The sequence below is a fragment of the Macrotis lagotis genome, chromosome 5 (genome assembly GCF_037893015.1).
Source record: "Macrotis lagotis isolate mMagLag1 chromosome 5, bilby.v1.9.chrom.fasta, whole genome shotgun sequence".
Lineage (NCBI taxonomy): Eukaryota > Metazoa > Chordata > Mammalia > Peramelemorphia > Peramelidae > Macrotis > Macrotis lagotis.
Window position 1 is genome coordinate 140,432,073 of NC_133662.1, and position 21,917 is coordinate 140,453,989.

Here is a 21,917-nt window from a genome sequence, read left to right on the forward strand (position 1 = left end):
AATAGTTATGGTCAGTAGAATGATTTAAAGAGGAAAGCCAAAATGTTCGTTATTACTGTGAATAATAGGCAGTGAGAAATACTAGGAAATTCAAAGGAGAGCCAACATGGTCTTTCAACTAGTTAATCTAGAACAAAATGAGCCAATACCCAAAAGACTTTCTGTGATGAGGTCAAATTGCTTGTGATTCTTTAAGTATTGAATACCATAGTGCTTTTCAAAAGTAGAATATCCATTAAAATTAATTCTTAATTTCCCAGATTTCACTGCAATGTTTCCTACAAAGTATGCTGTTTTTGTTATTCCATAAAACTTTAACATATAGAGAGCAAAAGACTATATATATATATAGATCAAGGATTAAGCAAGAGACACAATGAATCAAGAATTGAATTATATATCCATTTGTCTCTAATCACTGTAATTAACATAACACTATTTAGGCATTTAATAAGAATATTAATATTTATCATTTTGCTATACTTTAGAGAATCTTGAGAAGCATAAGAAATTAGCACTTTAAGCATTGGGAAATCTCTGAATTAATGTTATTTATCACTAGGCTAAAGACAAGCTCTAAAATATTCATTGAAAAGAGAAATCTTACTTTTTATTTCATTTCTAGAGCTTGTCATTTCTAAATTTCTGGAATCCTTATTAAATGTAAAAATATTTACTTGAGGGAAACATTTAAGTGTCTACTCTGTGCAAAGCAAATACTCTGCAGAGTACTAGAAACATGGAGATGCCATGCCATCAAGGAAATTAAATCACTTTCATTGAAAAATTTTAGTTAAGTTTGTATTTGAATATTTTAACATTTTATATGAAGTGGATTTTAATACTGGTATTTTAATTTAGACTTCAACATTTTAACTTCTACATTTTTCATCACTTATTTAAATGACTAATTATGTAAAAGTTGCCATTAGCTTACAGTAGTAATCTTTCTTCCATAGTATTTAAGTGGTACCTGACAATTTTCACATTATAAAAAGGTCTGTCAATGTTTTTACTGTAATAATAATTCTTGTTTTTTCTTAAAGTAAAAACTTTACTCTGGGAATTAAGTGACCTTTAAAAAAAAAGGCCAAGATCCATTCTGAAGCTAGGAACTGGTTCAATATTCTAGCACATAGTAAGTTCAGGCAAAAGTCATTTCCCCACCATATTCCCCACATTTTATTCTCTGATGAGGAAAAGAATCAGTCTAATGAGTCACTGGCATAACAAAAAGGTATTTCCCTGGCTACTCTTCATGACTGCGTTTCAGGGAATTAAGGACTGTATATTAACATAGAAAATGTTACAATAAATTCAAACACTGTGGGATGGCAGAAAATGACGACGTTGAAGAGAAGGGTTGGGGGCAGCTTGGTCTCTTGTATTTACTAGCTCTCTATCCAAGAGGAAATCACTTAGTCTCCCTAAGCCTCATTTCCTGATTTACTATAGAGACTTTTACAGGGCAGCTAGATGGTGCAGTGGCCTTGTAATCAGGATGATGGGAGTGGAAGTCCAGCCTCTGACATTTACTAGCTGTGTAACCTTGGGGAAATTATTATTGCCCTGCATCTAGGACATCTCTGGTCATCCTGATTCATCTCCGGCCACTGGACCCAGATGTCTCTGGAGGAGAAAGTGAGACTGGTGACTTAGCACAGCATGCCCTCACTCAAATCCAATTCACATACTCAAATTCAATTCACCATATCACCTTCCTGATATCCTGGTCTTCTTTGAAAATGAAGGACAAACATTATGGAGACTTTACTAACTATAACGAAGCCACAAATCATATACTTCTGAGCTACTCTTATTAAAACCTCTAATAATAAAAATGCAACTGGTTTATATGAGTTTATTTAATATAGATTATCCTTGCATCTATCTAACTCCTGATGCTATTAGTTGGGGTCTACATTACTGATCTTCAGTATTCTGTAAACAATTTAATTTTAAAAAATTAGTCTAATTCCTACTGGAAAATGCAAAAAGGATAGCTCTTAAAAAGATATTTAAGCATTAGGTATATTTTTGTAAGAGCAGAAAAAGGACAAGAAAGTACAGTATAAAGTACTATAGTCTTAAAAGAGGACACCAATTGACCTAGTAAATATTTTAAGTCACTGAGTCATGGAATGTGTACATTCTTTCTTTCTAACTCTACTTTCCAATTAAAAATATACCATACTATTAAAAATTGAGCTAGCATGTTTGTGTCAATCTACTCAAAGTTTCTACAAAGCAACTACTGATGAAGTATAAAATTTTGATGATGCATATGCTACAGTAGGATTGATGTGGTAAATGTTCTGTCAGCATTTCCATTATAAACTTTATTTTTTATGGAATTATTTCTTAGTCATAAAAAATTTTAGGTTGAAACTTGAAACTGAAATGATCAGTCAAGAACTACACTTGTTTTACCAACATGTTTTGGAAATCAGGCAGTTTCTGATTTAAGAAAAGCTGTTATCCCAAAGGAAAAGACTGGTATGGGTGACTTACTTGAGGAAAATCACATGCAGATTAACTATCATAAATTATATATATATATATATATATGTATGTATATCTCTACATATGTACTATATCCAGGAATCTGTGAAAAAGGAGGTGAAGTATGACTAAAGTCTACCACAAAAAAACTGGGATTTAGGCATTGTTTGACCATCTTTTTAAGTACAATAAATACTTACCTCTGTTCAAGGGAAGGACGATTAGCTATTTAGTGGTTTGGTATTTAAAATGTTCAATGGGAATAAACAATCAGATAACTATCATATACTGTAGTGTGAAATCATTTGAGTTGCATGAATATTTAAAAGATTGTCCAACAGAGGAAACTTGGTAAAATTTTACTAAGAATAAAAAAATTAAAATAATTAAAAAAAGATACTGCTACTAGGGTGAGGTCTGGCATGCAAAGTTTCAACACTGAGCAAGTTTTATGGCCAAGCTATATGTCCTTAAAAATAGGGTTTTATAAATGGAAGCACTGGCACAACCTTCACTATAGTATTGCAAACAGCAACGCTATTTTATATATCCTAGACAATAATGTCTTTTTAAAATTAAAAAAAAAAAGCAGGTTTTCCAACTGGTCTATTTTTAATATGTTGGGCTCAAAATTTTTAAACAAAAACAACTGGAACCACTATTTTCCTTAAAATTTCAAAGGTGAAAAGTCCTAGAAATAGACTTGGGACAGTATAAGAGTTTGGTTGATGCAATTAGGCCATAGTGTGTTTCCTCCATGACAAGTTAGCTTAGATTTCAGAGGAGCTCACTCTTGGAGGAGGACACTTTTGGCAAAGACTGACACAGAAGAATATTGGTCAAGTAGGTGGGGGCTATCTAAGAATATTATCTTTCTTAGTAAAGCCCCATATTTCCAAAAAAGCCTTCACTGTAGCAATTTTACCACTCCAGCTTTAAAGACAGCATTTCTCTATTAAAGTGTTTAATTAACAAAGCAACAGAAAGATGTTTTGTTTTGGGGTATGGCTTTTTCAATCGTCAGGAAAGATGAAGGCCACCACAAATCTATCCACCAGGCTAGCTAAAACCTTAGCTCAGCCGTGGAGTTTGAAAAACAAGATGGAGTGGGAAGGGAAAACAGTTTATCAAAAAAAAATGGCAGGTTTTTATGAGTAATGACTGGTCTTAAGAAAAAAAAAAGAAAAAAAATTAAACACCAAAAAAGAAAAAAAAACCCACCAAAAACCAAAGCTTATAAAAACAACTCTCACATCCCAAGAAGAAATTTTTTTAGTGGCCCTGGTCTCAGCATGGTCCTGCCAATTTCAAGCCCCGACCATACACGTATTCTCTAAATGGAATCAGTGGCTACAAAGCGGCCAGCGTATCGTTAGTCACAATACAACAGTAAGGTTGTGAACATACCTGAGCAATGTTCAAGGTCTAGAGCATTGGAGGATGGGCAGGACAAGACAGGACAGAACAAAAATAAAGGAAGAAAAAAAGAAAAGACAAAACAGTGACTATGAGGCCAGCCTCAAGGAACCCAGAGTCAGAACAAGCCCTCCCACATGTCAAACTACTTTAAAACAAAGAAAACAACTAAAAAAGATAAAAAGGAAGAAAGAAAATTCAACTTTCCAATGATGCAGTGCTGAAAAATGATAAACATAATAATAAAGCTGCAAAAACGAGAGACCCAAATGATAGGGAAAAAAACAAAACACAACATCACAACAGAATGAAAACCATTAAAAACAAAATATTAGGGTTAAGTCATGTGGAGGTTTATCTGGCAAAAGGTATACTTGAGGCTGGCCTTATAGAAAAAAAAAGCAATGCAAAAAAAAAAATCAACTTTTAAAGTATCTACTTTTCAATTTAAACATCTCCAAAGCAATAATAAATGATAGGAACAATACAGTGTTCAATAAACCTAGTATCATTTTAAATAAAAAGGAAATTACTGAATAGTCCTAAACTGTTTTGCTCAGTTAGCTATAGCAAAGAAAAGAGAAAAGAATAGTGCAGATTCTATGCAGAATTTACTAGGTTTACAGCATAGTACAGTACCTGCTTATTTAAACCTAGCATATTGCAGACCATATCTCTGGAATAAGGTTGCTCCAACACATATCTCAATAAAGCAGTCTGAGGTTCGAACAGATCCTTTGAAAAATAAAGAAAATTGTTGCTTCAAGATCAAAATTAGTTTTAATTTTAAATGATTTGAAAAAGTTATCTATTTGGGATATTTTTTATTACTTTTGAGTAAGCAGGAAGTAAATTAGATTGGGAAGGATGATTAGACCTAATTTATTTTTAACTTTTAAGTTCTTAAGTATGGTCTTAATCTTGCTATATTTATAATTTAGGCACTAAAATAGTTTGAAAATAAGAAAACATGCTGATTCTATCTAATAGTACTGCAATTATAGGACTACTGGCCCCATTATTTGTTTATTTCATTTGTATGGAATTTTGCCTCTGACAAAAAAAAAGTCATGTTTCTTTCTCGTAACTGAAACTCTTAATCACTCAGTGAAAAGTTTTTAAGATACTATCTGAAGTTGTCTTACTGTCTTATCATTCACCTGCCTAGTTTACCTAAAAGGCCCCAAAAGGAAAACTATCCTATTATCTGAAAATGCTCTGCCAGAAAAGGGTCTCTGGCATAGAGGCAGCAGTAATACCATACTATCTGTATATCTTTTGAGTCATGTGGTAATGTGATTGATTCATCACTAACTTTAGTTCATATGTAATGCCTGGGACTATAAAAATGGCAATTGTACAAAATATGTCTTATGATCAAAGATTACTATATGGACCAAAAGTTGAATTAAATTCAATTTCTTATGGTAACAACATACCTTATCATATGGTAAAAGGCCTTTCAAAGGAAAACGAAGTGTTGTAGGATCCAATTTCCAGGAATTACAAATGGCACCAGAGTTATTTACCACTGGCAGGAGACTACAGCGCCCTGCATGTATTATACAAAATGCATGTGAGTAAATGCAATGTTTGGCAAATGCATGGTGCCTCACCTCTGAAGGTCACAAATTGAACCTTGTTATTTTAACCTCAAATTACAATTTTAGTTACTTGAAAACCATCCTATAAAACCTTTTAAGAGAAGTTGTGGGATTATTCCACAGTTGTATTCCCTGACAACCACTATCCTTTGGTTTCAGATGTTCGGGTCATACCTTGGGAATTTTGTTTTATTTGATGAAAGAAAAACAGCATGTTACATAAAGAATGAGGAAGGAATTTCAAGCCGAACTGAACTGCTCAAGCACAAAGATACTGCAAAAGGTCAGAAGATTCAGAATCAAAAAGACTCAAGAAAAAGTAAATCAAGAAAAAAATTACGATTCTTTTTTTTTTCCTATCTTGAAGACAGTTTAGATGCCAATTGCTTCTGTTTAGGGACTGTTTTCCAAATAGGGTGAAAAAAAGCCCAATTCATCCATAGAAACAAAGTGATGGAAAATTACTATGCAATAAGAAACAAGCTCATATGATCCTAGAAAAACATGGATAGACTTGCACAAAATAATGAAAAGCAGAATAAGCAGAACCCAGTGAACTTTGCATACAGTAGCAGTAATATTTTAAGAAAAACTTTGAACAATTAAGTCATTTTGACTGCTAAAAATACTCAAATTAACTACAAAGGACACATAAAGGAATATGCTGTCTGCACTAAAGAACCGATAAGCAAATGTATAAATTGATTTTTCATAGACATATCTCTAGGGTTGGGGGAGGGGAGGAAAAAAGAAATTCCCATGATAAAGATATATTTAAAAAAATAGAAAGTTGTACCTAATAGATTTGCAGTTTCATGTGCAATCTTTTTAAAAATTATGTTATATTATGGAAATGGTTATTTTATATAGTTGATTGTTTTATTTTAAAAATAAATTTTTTTTAAAAAAAGAATGTAAGTAACACAGGGGTAGAGATTACATGTCTTTTTGCTTACATCTGCAGTGCCAGCTTTTAAAACACAAGCTGACACATAGTAGCTGTTTAAAAAATCCTTATTGACTTAGTAAACTACAAAAAGAAAAAAAAAGAGAAAAAAGTAAATGGAAATTTTAAAAAGTGGTTTTGTCTTCCAAAATGAATAATCTCTAAGGTCATGCATACTAAATTAATTTTAATTCAATTCTCAAATATTATCCATTCCCAAAACCGAATAATGACAATTGGATTATATTCTTAAAAAATTATACTAATACAGTTAGCTGCCTTCATGAAGAGTCTATACAAGCTCAAACCTCATAGGCTATTTTTGTACCCAAGTGATCACAAATCACTGGGGAAGGGGGTAAATAACTGGTTCTGTATTAAGACCTGGGCTTTAGAAGTGATTCTAATACTTTATTGTGGAAATTCAGTATGCCACTTCACTGATTTGGGTTTCCTCATGTGTAAAATGAAGGAATTGGTCTACATGATCTGCCAGAATCACCAAGCTCCACAACCGTAATGTTATGATGATGATGATGTTGAAGATGTCTGCCCAACTTTTCACTTTTGCAAGAAACAACAGATATTTCACTGATATGAAATATTTCACTAAACCTCTCTTTACTGTCAATTCATTTCCTGTACTAGATACCAAATTGAGACTGAGGGAAAGGAGGTGGGAAGTCAAGCTAAGGTCAAAGTGAAAGGAAATGAATAGAAAAGAAAAGCAAAGGGCAGCTAGGTGGCTCAGTGGGTAGAGCATCTGGGTAGAGTATCGGCCCTGTAGTCAGGAGGACTCGAGTCCAAATTTGACCTCAGACATTTAATAGTTACCTAGTTGTGTGACCTTAGGAAAGTCACTTAACCCCATTGCCTTAATAAATAAAATTTAAAAACAAAAAGGAAAGCAACCAGTCTTCAAATGTGGAGAATCACCATTTCATCTGGCAATTTATACTTACTGTCTTTCTACTGCCCTAGTTCTACCTTTAAGCATGTAGAAGAATAAGAGACCTATGTTGAAATATAAGTATATCACTGACATTTCAACCCTCTCCTGCACACACATATTGAGAAATGAGCCCCTAGAAGAGAAGGCCTAAGAAGACTGTATCTGTTGAACATTTGGAAAACCACTGGCCTATATCTGAAGAGCTAAAGCCATTTCTGAAGGTAATTTGATCCCCATGTGTCCTGCAGAATATCTAAGTACGGTCACACTGGAAAAACCACCTGTGTAGTTCTTTTAAACTATACAAGATACCTAACAGAGCATGTCAAATTAGAAGACAATAAAAGCAGATAAATGTCTAAGTTTGACTAGGAGTATGCTGCAGCCATCCAGAATTCTCTGGAAATCTTATAATAACGTTGTTTCTCTCCACATCACTAGGAATAAAGTCAGATGACTTTAACTTAAAGCTAATAAGAAAGACCCAATAGCTGTCCTCTTCCTTCTTTTCTTCTTACTCTTAAGACAAAAAGTACCCCTTACAACACAAGGTAAATTTTTTATTAAATCAATGTTCTTGAGAAAAACAAAATGCTTAGAGACAGAAAAACTTTCCTTCTGCTACAATTCAAAAGCTACACAATAAATTTGGAAACTAATATAGATAGTAACAGTTTACCTTTTAACTTAGCCTTACCACAAATAGAGTTTATTCTTGCTGTGGGCCTGAAGGTATCCACAAAGTCTGACACGAGGTTGCCTAATAACTTGAAAATAAAAAAAAAAGGCAGATTTGGTGTGCAAGGTTCAATCTCAAAGAATATTTGCATAAAATTTGTTACTTCACATTTTCCTGCAATGCATAGTCACATGTTATAAGGTTAGAGAAAAGAACATATGATTTCATTTTATAGAGTGTTTTCTCCCACTATTAATGAGCTACTTAGAGCTCAGGGCCACAAAGACAATACATGTTAGTGGAAAGATTTAAATCAGTTTTTCCTGGTTTAGAATCTGGCTCTCTGACTACAGGCTACACTTTGAACTATTTGATATTTAAGAATACATACAAATCTACTCTATGGCAAATAAAACTCTCAAAAATCAATGAACAAAATTAAATAAATTTTCCATCTTCTATATTCATAAGAAAAAAAAGTGTGGAAGGGAAACGTACTGGAAAATAGTATCTTTATGGCCAATATTTAAGTCCATTCAAATTAGTACAGCAATATCACAATTAACTGTTAAACCCTAACCATGGAATTGACAAAACTTACCCAGTGTGGAAGTTTCCCCTCAGGATATAATTTTCTGATCTCTGTCACCGCAAAATAGGCTGGCAGTAAACAGGCATTTCGTTCCAAAATATAAGCTATAACCTGTGATAAAATACAAATTTGATTCAAGATAAATCAATTATTCTTTGACAGAATTTTCATTGTCGAATCACCATCAAAGATTTTAAAAAGAAAAATTAGCACCATTAGAGATTAATTTATGCATGAAGGATTTAGTTTAAGTAAAAAGAAACAGTTTCCACATAATAAGAATTACTAAAATGCTGGAGAAGGTTGCTGAAAGATTGATTTCTTGCTACAGGAAGCCTTGAAAATAGGGTTAGTGACTGGGAACAGGGGCATAGAACTCTATTTCCTGTGCCTGAGGAGACTGAGGTTGGTGGACTGCTCAAGTGTGAAAGTTCTGAGTTGTAGAAGGGTTAAAATCAATTGGGTGTCTGAAGTGGTTTGCCAACATGGTGAGCTCCCAGGAGGGATTCAGCAACCTGCGTAAAGTAGAACAAATTTCCACTTGGGAGCAGTGGAGCAGGCAAAGTTTCCAAGCCAATCAGCAGTGGGACAGGGCCCATGAATAGCTGCTGTACTTCAGTCTGAACAAGGTAGGAACTCTCAGTCTCAAAATTTAAATAAAAAAAACAAACAAACAAAATAAGGCCAATGATGAAGGGAGAGGGAGATGGGATTAGATCACAAGTTTCTAAAGTGTTGTCTGCACAGCAGAGAGTCCATAGGTCTCTTATAATGTCATTAAAGTTATACTATACCAATATTTATACTTGCCTTAATCAAACTTCATATTTAATAAAAATAAAATAAGTCATTGGATTCCATAATCATGATTATTTATTAATTTAAAGTAATGCAATTCTGTTAATATTAATGAGGTTTTTTTCCCTCTCTTCCTTTTATTGGCGATAAAAAGAATAGAGAAAAGAGGTCTATAAGATTTTTTCACTCTGGTAGTCCATGAAGCCTAGAAATCTGAAAACTTGTGGACTGAATGAATTGGAATTATTCTTTGAAATGATAGTAAGAAATAAAATTCAGTCACATATGTAAGTTACCTCTCTTGCTGCTAGAAGTTGCTGTACCACAGCTGAGCTTACTGTATTGGGTATTGTTAGAATTTTCTCCAAAATCACTTTTAAGAGATCTCGTACACCCTGATGGTTGGAGGAAGAAAATACAGGAAGAAAAAAGAAAAAACTGGTCAAAACACATCAATGCTTTAAAATATGCCAGATATAAGTTCAAGAATTTATCTATAGTTTAACAAAAATAATCCAATACTGGTTAAATAGAACAAATTACTTAGAAGTCTTAGAGGAAAGAAAGAGCTATCTCTATGCTTTATAATATACATAATTATCACTAACTACTCTGAATTTCTAGAGCCAGACCCAGTATTTGCAATTTATAGGATTATATTTTAAGTTCAATCTAGTTTAAAAAGGCCTATAAAATGTCAAAAAAAAGGAAATATATTTGAACATGGCTGAAAAGTTTCAAGCATAGATAATAAACCAAACTCCTCAATCAGTAAACATTTCCCCATAACTGTCAATTTATTTCCTGTCCTCTATAAACTAATTCTAGTTTCTTCTTCCTTCTTCTTGTTTATTCTATTTTCTTCATATGAAATGCTCTTCCTGTTTTTTACAGTCATATTGATTTCTTGACCTATTATATAACTGATGATCTGGTACAAAATGGGGCTCAAAATTTATCTATATTGGATTCTTTTCTGACTAACCCTACCCTATTCTATTTACTCTTTTCCCTCTAATTGTCCAAGGACAGAAAATATTCTTGGGAAACTGGAATAAAAGTCAAAAGAATATCACATTCTTATTTTTAATCATAACTTATGCTTGTTTATTTGCTCTGTAATTGTTTTCAAGCTGATTCTTCCTCTAATCATACAAACTCACGATAGTAGGATCTTTCTTCTAAAAACTTTCTCCAAGCAGAGTACAGAGTCCCTAATATTCTGTCCAAGAGCCAGCTCTTTTTTTCCTTTTACTTTTCTTTTACTTAGTGATCTAATTTTACTTAGTGATCTAATTAGCTTACAAGGTATTAATTGTAATCACCATTCTGATGTCTCCCAGAACTATTTATTCAGTCCTAATTTTACTTTTGAGCTCTAATCTTCCATCATCAAAATTGGGTTTTCCAAAAATTTGAATTTGGAGATGTAGGCAACTCAAACTAACGATATGTCCAAGCCAGAATTCATTACCTTTTCCTTCAAACTTACAATTTCTGTACAGTATACCACCATCCTTCAAGTCATCCAGATTTGAAATCTTGAAATCAACCCCACTTTTCATTTTCCCCTCACCCTACATATCTTTCATATCTAATGAGGTGGCACAGCACCAGACCTGGAATAAGGAAGACTTGAGTTCAAAACTGGCCTCAGATACTTGCTAGCTGTATGACTTCAGGTAAGTCCCTTTAGCATTTAAAGACTTTCACAATCAGGACCTGGCATCACAATGCTTTCTAACCTTATTTTTCATTATTCTTTTTTCTATATTCTACATTTTATCCAAACTCATCTTTTTGCAAATACTCACATGGAACATCTCCAATATTCATGCTTTCTTACTGTCTCCTAGGCCTGGAATGCATTTCCCTATTATTTCCACCTCTGGAACCTCTTGCTTCCTTTAGGACTCAGTTCCTCTTTCCACTTTATACCTTTCCTGATCTACTCAGCTCCTAATGCCTTCCTCCAAAATCGATCTTGTATTTTGCATATTTTCTGTATATACCAATTTTCTGCCCCAATGCAATGGAAGTTCCTTAAAGGCAGGGACTGTGTCATTTGTCTGTAATATCCAGTGCCCATCACAATGTCTGACACTATCAAAAAAAAAAGCATTCAAACACTTTCCTCTGTATGTAGAGGCTATACTCTTATATAACTACTAACAAAAATAAGATTAACATAGTTCAATAGATTTCTTCTGTACAAATTGTCCCTTTCCAGGACTGTGGGTTGGTTGCAGCTCATAAGATCAAAGACACTGAGAGCACTTGTATACTCTCTATGGGTCTGAAAAAATTTTACCAGGCATGACAATTCGAATAAACTTTTGAGCTCCAAGTTTTAAAATATAACAATTCTTTAGAGCATTTTCAGGAATTTAGAAAATAAATTCCCTTACATAAACATAATTGAGAATACCTCCACCATGAAAAATGAAATATCCACATTAAAAAATTTACTTTATAAAGCAAAAATCATTCCAAGTAACTAAAAATATATTACCTTATAATCCACACCACCAATTATTTTCCGAACCAGTTTAAATGTCAATGCCCAAAGTTGTGTTCTCTCCCATTCAAGTGTGTCAGAGTTTATAAGGGATTCACAAACCATCCTATAGAAAAGAATTATTAGTTTTGAGACAGAAGTTTGTATTTAAGAAACAAGACATATCTAATATGAATCAGGGCTATGGAGGTGATAAGGTCATTATAACAACTGCTGATCATGCCTGATTGCAATTTCCATAATCTCTTCTTTGTGTGAACTGTACAAGGATATGTTTACTCCCCAGAATTGTGTTATTACAAGGACTATCTTCCCTCAAAGGGAATGTAATTAAATCAATATTGCTTATTACAAAATATAGACATACATATACACATTTATATAAAAGTATAGTACTATCTCCCCTGTTATCACATAATCTTTGTGTATTGTGAATTGGGAGCTTGCTCTCCCTTTGGAATCAGAAGAATCGTAAGGGAAGGAAAAGAAATCTAGGCTTTGATTTCTCACTTGAGAGAACAAAGCTACCATAGGAAATTTAAAAGGCAGAAATCTCCAGGATTTACCAAAGAAAAGCTCCATAGTCATATGATGATGCCTGGAAATCAAATGTTGGTGTCTCATAGAATAATTAGCATCATTGAGGTAGGAAGGAAACTTAAGAGGGATTGTCCCATATGTGAATAAGACAGCCACAGTCTTAATCAGTGAAGTTGAACTTTATATGAAGAAACCAGGATGGCTATGTCATGACTGTGGACCTAGTTGAAGGTTTTCTTTATGTTGTCTTTCTTCTCTAATAACTGAGATTTGCTTTCATCATAGTGCAGGGAGCATTATATTCATTTTGTCAAAATTTCCCACTAAATCCCTTATAGTAAGTATATTATCAATAAGTGTCAATCTAGGTAAAGGCATCCTGGTTGTCCTTTCTAAGTATTAGACAAACCTGGGTGGAAGAAGACCAGTTTCCACTGCCATTGCTAAGCAGTCATAGAGAAAAGATATTCTCTTAGGGCTGTGCTGACTATGAATGAACCGAACGATCCACTGGATGCACTGTTCATGAGATTCCTGGAAAAATGCAAATGTTTACAGCTATAATTTGCTAGTGGTTCATAAGTAATTGAAATACTCAGTTTTAAGGATTAAAAATACAAATTAACCAAAATAAAGCATAAGATAAAAAATTAAGGCATATATTTTAATAATTCAGGTATTCTAATATCCAATTAGAGCAAAATGTTCTTAAATGAATACACTGCTAGAAAATATTCTCATGGTCTCTGGGAGTCTTCATTCATAGTTTCTCTGTTATAAATTAATAAAAGGAAAGAAAGACTTACAGATCAGTGAGAGAAAGGGAAGTGTAATATTCATACCACTATTATCCTTTTTCTCCTCAAAATATCAGGGTCTTTTTTTTTGGTAAGATGTGCTATTTTAAGGGATTCCTGGTGGAGTTTATGTTAGGAAGTTTAAAAAAGGAACAGGTGAATAGTTTTGAAGGATAAATACTATTTGAAGGTTGGACAAAGGACTTAAAAGCAGTCTGACTAAGCTTTCCCTAGTTACAATGTGTGTGTGTGTGTGTGTGTGTGTGTGTGTGTAATATAGAAACAGGTTATCATCATAGAAATGGACAGAGAAAAGAGGTTTATAGCTTCAACAAATTTCTGTGGCTATTTTTTCTCATAGCTTTGTTTCTAGCACTAAATACAGTGCTTAGCACATAGTAAGTACTTAATAGCTTGAATTAGAAGCTACCAGAAGATCCATAATAATAAGTACCTCCTTTAGAGAAGTCTGGAATGAATTACAGGAACTGATGCTGAGCAAAGGGAGCAGAATCAAGAGAACATTGTACACATTAACAACCATATTGTGAGTTAATCAACCTTGATGGATGCAACTCCTCTCAGCAGTTCGAGAGGACAACCCTAGGACACTGGCTATGGACAATGTTATCCCCGTCCAGAGGAAGAAAAACAAAACAAATCACAACCTTCAGAATCTGAATGAACACTACTTTTTTAAAAAATTCTCTTATGTATTTCTTTCCTATTTCATGGTTTTTGTTCTTTTCCCTTAATCCTAATTCTCTTTTTTAAGTTGTTTTTTTTTTTGCAAGGCAAATGGGGTTAAGTGGCTTGCCCAACGCCACACAACTAGGTAATTAAGTGTCTGAGGCCGGATTTGAACTCAGGTACTCCTGACTCCAGGGCCAGTACTCTATCCACTGCGCCACCTAGCTGCCCCCCAATCCTAATTCTTTATATCAAAATTGTCTAATCTTTATGTTAAACACAAATGTGTATGTACAACATTCACCTGACTGTTCATGGTCAAGGGTGGGGGGTGGGAGAGGCTAGAAGGAAATCAGGCAACTTAAAAAATGTTGAAAAACTTTCACATGTTCAATTAAAAAAAATAAAGCAAGACTAAAATGTAAAAAAAAAAAAATAGTGAGCACCTCCCCTTCAAGAACAATAATTTCTTTGAGTGTCATGTCTTTCCCCACTTCAATGGGGATACATTCCATTTGTGCATCACTTTCCCTGATGTACAATTTCCAGTTGCCCAACTCTACAATAGCAGAAGGGAGGGTATCACTGTGGGAATAGGGCACTTCAGTAGTTTATGCCAACAACAAGGGGATTCTTGATGTTCCATCCCAAAGGCAGTAAGGCATCACAATGTGCCCGCTTGACAGTTCTTCTAAGTCAGACCTTAAACTGTCCCCCCTGCCTGTCACTTGTTGGCAAAGTGATACCCTAGCCTTTAAAGATTAGATTCCCCCCGCCCCCAATTTTAGCTTAAGAGGAAAGCAACTAGTTTTTTAGGGATCATGTTAAATTGAAGGAAAAGGAAATGTTTGCCTCTAACTTTTTTAGACCCTACGGAAGGGATACTAGTAGAAAAAAAAATATTTCTTCCCCACTCTAGTGTTGCCTTATTTTGTGTAGTGCCATATGTACTAGAGAATTTGGTATTATGAGGGAGGACTAGCATTTCTAGATTTGCTGAACCATTTTCAGGGCTGCTAATTCAACTTTGAAGTCTACTTTCAACCAATTCTTACCTGGAGCTCCACAAAACTGGACAATGCACAATGACCACACCCTGGTGAACCATCTTGGCAAACAGGCTAAACTAGTTTGAAGGTAAGTGACAGGCCTCAAACATAGGTGAGATTGGGTAATGTCTACCCCAAGCTTGTGAAGACTTCCCCTGGTGGAATGGGAAGATGAGAACAATTTATTCTCAAGTCATCTTGATTTTTGTACTACCACTGGATTTTGATAATCCAAGAAGAAAGAGGCTGACAACTTTGTGCAACTCTGCCTCAGTTAAATTCAATTCACATCCCAAGTCAAGCGATCACCAGTGATGTCATTTAGTCCTCTTGGAATATGAAGGATGAACATATATGTATTGCTTCCACAATCATAGCATCAATCTGCTGCCCTAGTTAGCTGGCCCTGTCTGGTACAAAGAGTCTTCAATATGTGCTAGTTATTGATTTAACAAGGAAGAAGTTTGTCAGCCCCAACTTTACAGATAAGGAACTTGAGGTACAAAGAAAGACTAAATGATTTGCCCAAGCTATACAAGTATTTATGAGCGTAAGAAATAAAACTTAAGGTTTGTTATTATTTCCCATATACTTATCCTATCTCATGATACACTTGTCTAATTCTTATATTATTTTCTCTTTTTCATAAATACAATCCATGATTATTTTTAAGTTTTTACTGGGAGGAAATTAATTAAATTTATACCACAATATATACTAGGAGAAGTCAATGGCTAAGCAAGTAAGGTGTGCGTGATCAGAAAATGTTAAGAGTGACAAAGGAATATTAGAAATCATCTATTTCAGATCTTGAAGTTTTAACATTTTTGTGTCATGAATCCCTTTGGCAGTCTGGTAAAGGCCATGGAAGTCCCTCTTCTCATTAATGTTTATAAATGCTTAAAAATAAAATACATATGGTTACCAAAAAAAAAAAAAATCCTGTTCCAAAACTTGCTCATTTCATCAGTGCAATAATCAGGGACAATTTTAGGGTATCTGCAATGGAGAATACCAATACTGTGGAATTTAACAAAGACCAAAGACTTACTACTTTGAATTTTAAAAAAAGTTATCTTATGTATTTCATAATTTTGCTATCTTATATTATATTTTTTCTTCGAGGATATGATTTTCCTCTCAACACATTCAATTTTGATCATTATATAGCATGGAAACAATGTAGAGACTATCAGACTGCCCTGTGGGGTGGGATGGGGAGGGAAGCAAAGTGGGGGGGATTGTAAAATAAATATGCAAAGTCAAAGAAAAAAAAAAATATTCCAAAATACTTTTTTTCAACAACAAGATCACAGATTCTAAGATAAGAAATTCTCATCTAGTCCAACTCTGCTATTTTATCAATGATAAAGCTGAGGTTCAGAGAAGGGTCAAGTGATTCGCCATGAGGCTACACTATGGCAAAACCAGATTAGAAGGCAACCTTCCTACCTTTAAAATGGATGTGATTCTGCAGATAATCCACAGGAGTGAGTCCCTGCCTTCACTTCAATCAGTGTTCCTGTCTTTCCTTATTTCTCGAATGAGAGTATCTTTATTATCTTTTGTATCTCCAGGTACAAAAATCCTTACTTAGGGGGTGGCTAGGTGGCGCAGTGGATAGAGCACTGGCCTTGTAGTCAGGAGTACCTGAGTTCAAATCCAGCCTCAGACACTTAATGTATGGCCTTGGGCAAGCCACTTAACCCCATTGCCTTACAAAAAACTTAAAATAAATCCTTACTTAGGGCACTGCTAACTCCCGCTGTTTCTGAATGAAAAGGATGCTTGGCTCCTATGTTGTTAATTATAAATTGACTTTTTGGTCTTCCAATGCTTTATAGGAAATGGATTTAAGACACTGAAATGTAGTTAGAGTTGACATAATGAATCTTACTCCCATCCACCACCTCCCCAAAATGGTTAAACATGAGAATGGTCTACAGAACCCCTATTCCTAGAATCTTCAAGAACTGTATGGAGGGCTGCTTATATATTAGACCAATATAACGTAACATAAAGGAGTTTTAATCCTGTTTCCTCACCTAGAGCAAGTAACTGTATACATTTCTGAGACTTGTCTCATTGATCAAATAAAAGTTTAATAATAAAATCATTATTTTATACATTTCATAGAGCTTATAAGGACCAACTATGATAGTATATGTAAAATGTATTTTAAAATTTCAATACTGTATATGAAATAGTATTTAAACTTTAGTACTCACCTGAGAAAGGCTACCCCAAAATTGTCTGAATGCTCCTAAGCAGCTAATAAGTTTTGTTTTTTCATCTTCTGGTGTATCCATAAACATGCTAAAGAAAGAAAATACTGCTATTATCTTCTACAAATAGCCACCATCATTAAAAGCCACTCCAGGCAGATCTCTCATCTACTGATGCTAACTCAAATACACTGAACTAGAGAAGAAAAAAAAAACAAAACAAAAATCAAAATGCTATAAAAGAATTTTTATCTTGCGTTATACTTACCCTGGAAATGCTTCTTCTATGATTTCTGTTTTCTGTAAAATAAACAAGGAAAAAACTGCATTAAATGTTAAGAGGACTTAAACATATTCCCAGTTTGTCTGGGCTCTCCTAATTTATTTGCTGTATGATCTGCAATAAACCACTTACCTTTCAACTAGTCAAATTGAATCTTTTTCAAAATAAAGGACTAAAACCAGCTTGGAGTGAATTATCAAGTGATCAACAAGCACTGATTATATAAGACCTATGCTTATAAGAAATAATATGGGGACTGGGTTAGATGCCTCGAAAATCCCTTCTCACTCTATGATGCTGTGAATATGAGTATATGAAATATATGTAGAAACATAAAATAATTTTGGAGAGAAGGAGGGTTAACACTAATAGTTGAAAGAACAGGCAAGGCTTTACATAAAAGGTGGTGGGTTTTTTGGTTTTTGCAAGGCAATGGGGTTAAGTGGCTTGCCCAAGGCCAGATAGCTAGGTCATTATTAAGTGTCTGAGACCGGATTTGAGCTCAGGTGCTCCTGACTCCAGGACTGGTGCTCTATCCATTGTACCACCTAGCTGCCCCTTAAATATAGATATGATCTCTTGAGCATAGATTTTTTTTTCTTTTCAAGTTTTTTCAAGGCAAATGGGGTTAAGTGGCTGCTCAAGGCCACACAGCTAGGTAATTATTAAGTGTCTGAGACTGGATTTGATCCAGGATTGGTGCTCTATCCATTGCACCACCTAGCTGCCCCTTAAATATAGATATGATCTCTTGAGCATAGATTTTTTTTCTTTTCAAGTTTTGCAAGGCAAATGGGGTTAAGTGGCTGCTCAAGGCCACACAGCTGGGTCATTATTAAGTGTCCGAGGCCGGATTTGAACCCAGGCTTGCCCCGCTCTGCTAGTCGCTGCCTCAGCTCGGTTTCCGATAAGCCGGCTGGCCAGATGACTCTACAAGGAGCCAAACACAAAAGCCCACGGATTCTGGATCTCGCGCTAGAACCCCGGCCAACGCCGTGCCCCGGCCCGTCCTGCGTGGGTCCCGGGCCGTCGGACAGGAGGCGCCGGCCGGGATTCCGAAGCAGTGACCCAGCCGGCTCCCCGCGGGGCGGCTCCTCCGGGGCCCCGGGCCGGCGCGCGGCAGCCGTGGAACCCAGCGGGCCCGGGGCGCCCCTCCCCGCGGCCGGACTCACCACCACCTCCTCGAAGATGCTCTGCAGCTGCGTCTCCATCTGCACCATGGCGGCGGCCGGGCCCGCGGCCCTCCTCCTCCTCCGATCGTGGCCCGCGCTCGCCCGGGGAGGCTGCAACCTGGGCGCCGCGAGCTCGGCGCCGCGCGCCCGGGCCCCTCCCTCGGCGCAGAACGCGGGCTGAGGCCCCGCACCGCGGTGCCGGCGCCGCGCCGAGGGGAAGGAGGCCCGCTCCCTGACGGAAACGCCGGCCGCTTCCGGGAGCCGGGCCAATCACGCGGAGGCTCCGCCCCCGAGGCGCCGCCCTCCTAGGCTGCTTTCCTGCAATAACAGCTCACTTCCTGCCCCACCCCGCCGGAAGTTTCCTCACTTCCTTCCAGCCCTGCGCTATCGCAGTAGGGGCTTCTAAGGACTCCCTGGTGGCTCACGCCCCTTTGTGTGATTTTTTTTTTTGTTTGTTTTTTCTCTTTTTTCTTTTTTTTGTCTTTAGGTTTTTGCAAGGCAATATAGACATGATCTCTTTGGCAGAGATTTTTTCTTTTCAAGTTTTTGCAAGGCAAATGGGGTTAAGTGGCTTGCCCACTGCCACGCAGCTAGGTCATTATTAAGTGTCTGAGACCGGATTTGAACCCAGGTCCTCCTGCCTCCAGGGCTGGTGCTTTATCCACTGCTCCACCTAGCTGCCCCCTTCAATATATATTTTTTAAGCAAGTTCAAGAACCCTATTTAAGAAACTAAGAAGCCCCATTTTATATCTTGTTTTTCCAAATTAGAGGAAGTTAATCTTCCTGATTTCAGAACCGGCCTTGTTCCATTGTGCCACCTAGTTGGTCAACTGGAGAAATATTACAGCAACATTCAATTCTCATCTCTGTGAATTCCTAGGAAAGGAATGTTCTAGAAAAATTCTTTTTTTTCTTTTTAGGTTTTTTTCAAGGCAAACGGGGTTAAGCGGCTTGCCCAAGGCCACACAGCCAGGTAATTATTAAGTGTCTGAGGCTGGATTTGAACCCAGGTACTCCTGATCCCAAGGCTGGTGCTCTATCCACTGTGCCACCTTTTAATATCTTGAAAATGAATTTTAGCCTTTTATTTTAATTGACACTAGTCAGCAGGGTGGCTCAAGGTTAGGACGGACTTTGGGGTTGGAGTCGGGAGGATCTGAGTTCAATATTGGCCCCAATCACTTATTAACTGTGTGACCTTGGTCAGGTCACTTAATCCTGACTTCCCTGCATCCGGGGCCATCTCCAGTTGTCCTGATTCATATCCAGCCACTGGACCCAGTGACTCCACAGGAGAAAGTGAGACTGGCGACTCAGCACAGCACCCCCTCACTCAAATCCAATTCATGTGCATGCATCCAGCCTTAATACATTTATTTAATATTTAACTTTATGTCTTTGTTTATATCTTATATGGTTAGGATGACATAATTTTTCTAGCCAGAGATCCAGTTCTCACGGTCACCTGATTCTTGAATAGAAACTGAGGCCTATGGCTTAGACTAATTTAGCACTATGTTTCTGAAAAGTCAGCACTTTTGCCCCTCACATTGGTATTACCTCCTTGATAGCATGGTCTTCTTCAAAAATAAAGGACAAACATTGCTTAATTCTTATTGTGTGACCTTGGGCTAGTCACTTAACTCTGCCTCTCATCCAGGGCCATCTCCAGTTGTTCTGATTGGCCACTGGATCTCTGGAGGAGAAAGTGAGGCTGGCGACTCAGCTCAGCAACCCTCGCTCAAATCCATTTCATGTGCATGTATCCAGCCTTAATTAATTTATTTAATATTTAACATTTTAATATGCATCATCCAGGAGGCAATATGGTGAACACTGAGACTGGTAGTCAACAGATTAGACTTCAAATATGCACTCTTCCATTTTCCAAGTAACCACATGAACTTGGAGGGGGGGGGGGGAAGCATTATTTAAGATAGTATAGACTGTCCTAAAAGGAAGAATCCTAAAAGTGTGAAGGACATTGTTTTGCCAGTAAATTCAATTAAGTCCTAAGAATTTTCAACTGTAAAAAATTTTTTCTTCACATTTTCAACTCAAAAATAAAATCATTACGTTTCTATAATTTCTGCATCATCATCATCATCATCATCATTTCAGAATGTAGCCTCCCTATCTGGATAGAAAGAAATCTGGAGGAAAATATGTCCTTCTATTTCTAAGACATTTTATTTCCTATGTTTGATCATGTCCTATGCCCTTTCTTGGTGGCGTATGCTATGTATTTCTCCCTATTAATCAGGGGAATGGATGCCAAGACAAGCATATGGATCCAGTGGCCAGATATGAATCAGATATGAATGATTGGAGATAGCCCTGGATGTGAGGCAAACAGGGTTAAGTGACTTGCCCAAGATCACACAACTAGTGAGAGTCAAGTATCTGAAGCTAGATTTGAACTCCCTTCCTCCTGACTTCGACGGCCTCACCTGACAGTCTGTGTATTATATTATCATTGCTTTCTATCACAGAAAGAGTCTTTCCTTTTAAAATGAAAGAGGAGCAAAAGCAATCAACACTAACCTTAATGTATTAATGTAATTAATGTATTAATCTTAATATATCAGACAGTAAATGCAATACTCCACATCCATAGTCCCACCTTTCTGCAATGAAAGGAAGGAGGTACATTTTCTCCATTCTTCTCCAGGGTTGAACTATTTATCTATACAATATTCAGTTTCCTTTTTTGTTTTTTTTTCCATTTACATGATTACAGCGATTGTGCATATTTTTACCTGATTCTGTTTATTTTGCATTGGCACAAAGAAGTTTTCCTATGTTTCTCTGAATTCTTCATATTCATCATTGTTTACATAACAATAATATTCTTTTATATTAATTTATTTCAGTTTATCTACTCCATATATTCCCATTTGACAGGCACCTACTTTGTTCCCAATTCTTTGCAACCATAAAAAAGGTGAAATATGCTACACATTAGCTTGGTGAAAATGCTATCATCCTTTCTGTCTGACTTCTCTGGGTCAAAGGTTATGGACATTTCAATCAATTTTTGTTGTTGTTAGCATAATTACAATCACCATCAAGCTTTTATTTGTTAAGAATCAATTCTGGAATCAAGAGGACCTGAGTTCAAGTCCAGCTTCAGACGCTTAATAATTGCCTTA

The 21,917-nt window shown here is 36.1% G+C and overlaps 1 protein-coding gene across 3 annotated transcripts in view; it reads right to left on the reverse strand.

Moving 5' to 3' along the window:
• MED23 (mediator complex subunit 23) overlaps positions 1–18,941 on the reverse strand; it is a 50,158-nt gene extending 31,217 nt beyond the window's left edge. The window contains exons 1-11 of one of the 3 annotated variants that reach the window (XM_074187594.1): positions 18,764–18,941; positions 17,577–17,608; positions 17,312–17,399; positions 12,957–13,081; positions 12,002–12,113; positions 9,786–9,884; positions 8,701–8,802; positions 8,118–8,187; positions 5,358–5,470; positions 4,558–4,653; positions 3,910–3,927 (exon numbers count right to left, since the gene is read on the reverse strand). In XM_074187594.1, the coding sequence (XP_074043695.1) occupies positions 3,910–3,927; positions 4,558–4,653; positions 5,358–5,470; positions 8,118–8,187; positions 8,701–8,802; positions 9,786–9,884; positions 12,002–12,113; positions 12,957–13,081; positions 17,312–17,399; positions 17,577–17,608; positions 18,764–18,811 (903 nt within the window). In that variant the 5' untranslated portion in view covers positions 18,812–18,941. Of the gene's footprint in view, positions 1–3,909; positions 3,928–4,557; positions 4,654–5,357; positions 5,471–8,117; positions 8,188–8,700; positions 8,803–9,785; positions 9,885–12,001; positions 12,114–12,956; positions 13,082–15,089; positions 15,239–17,311; positions 17,400–17,576; positions 17,609–18,763 lie in introns of those variants that run through there. The other 2 variants (XM_074187595.1, XM_074187596.1) reach the window with 2 other exon arrangements.
• Positions 18,942–21,917: the final 2,976 nt, after the last annotated feature.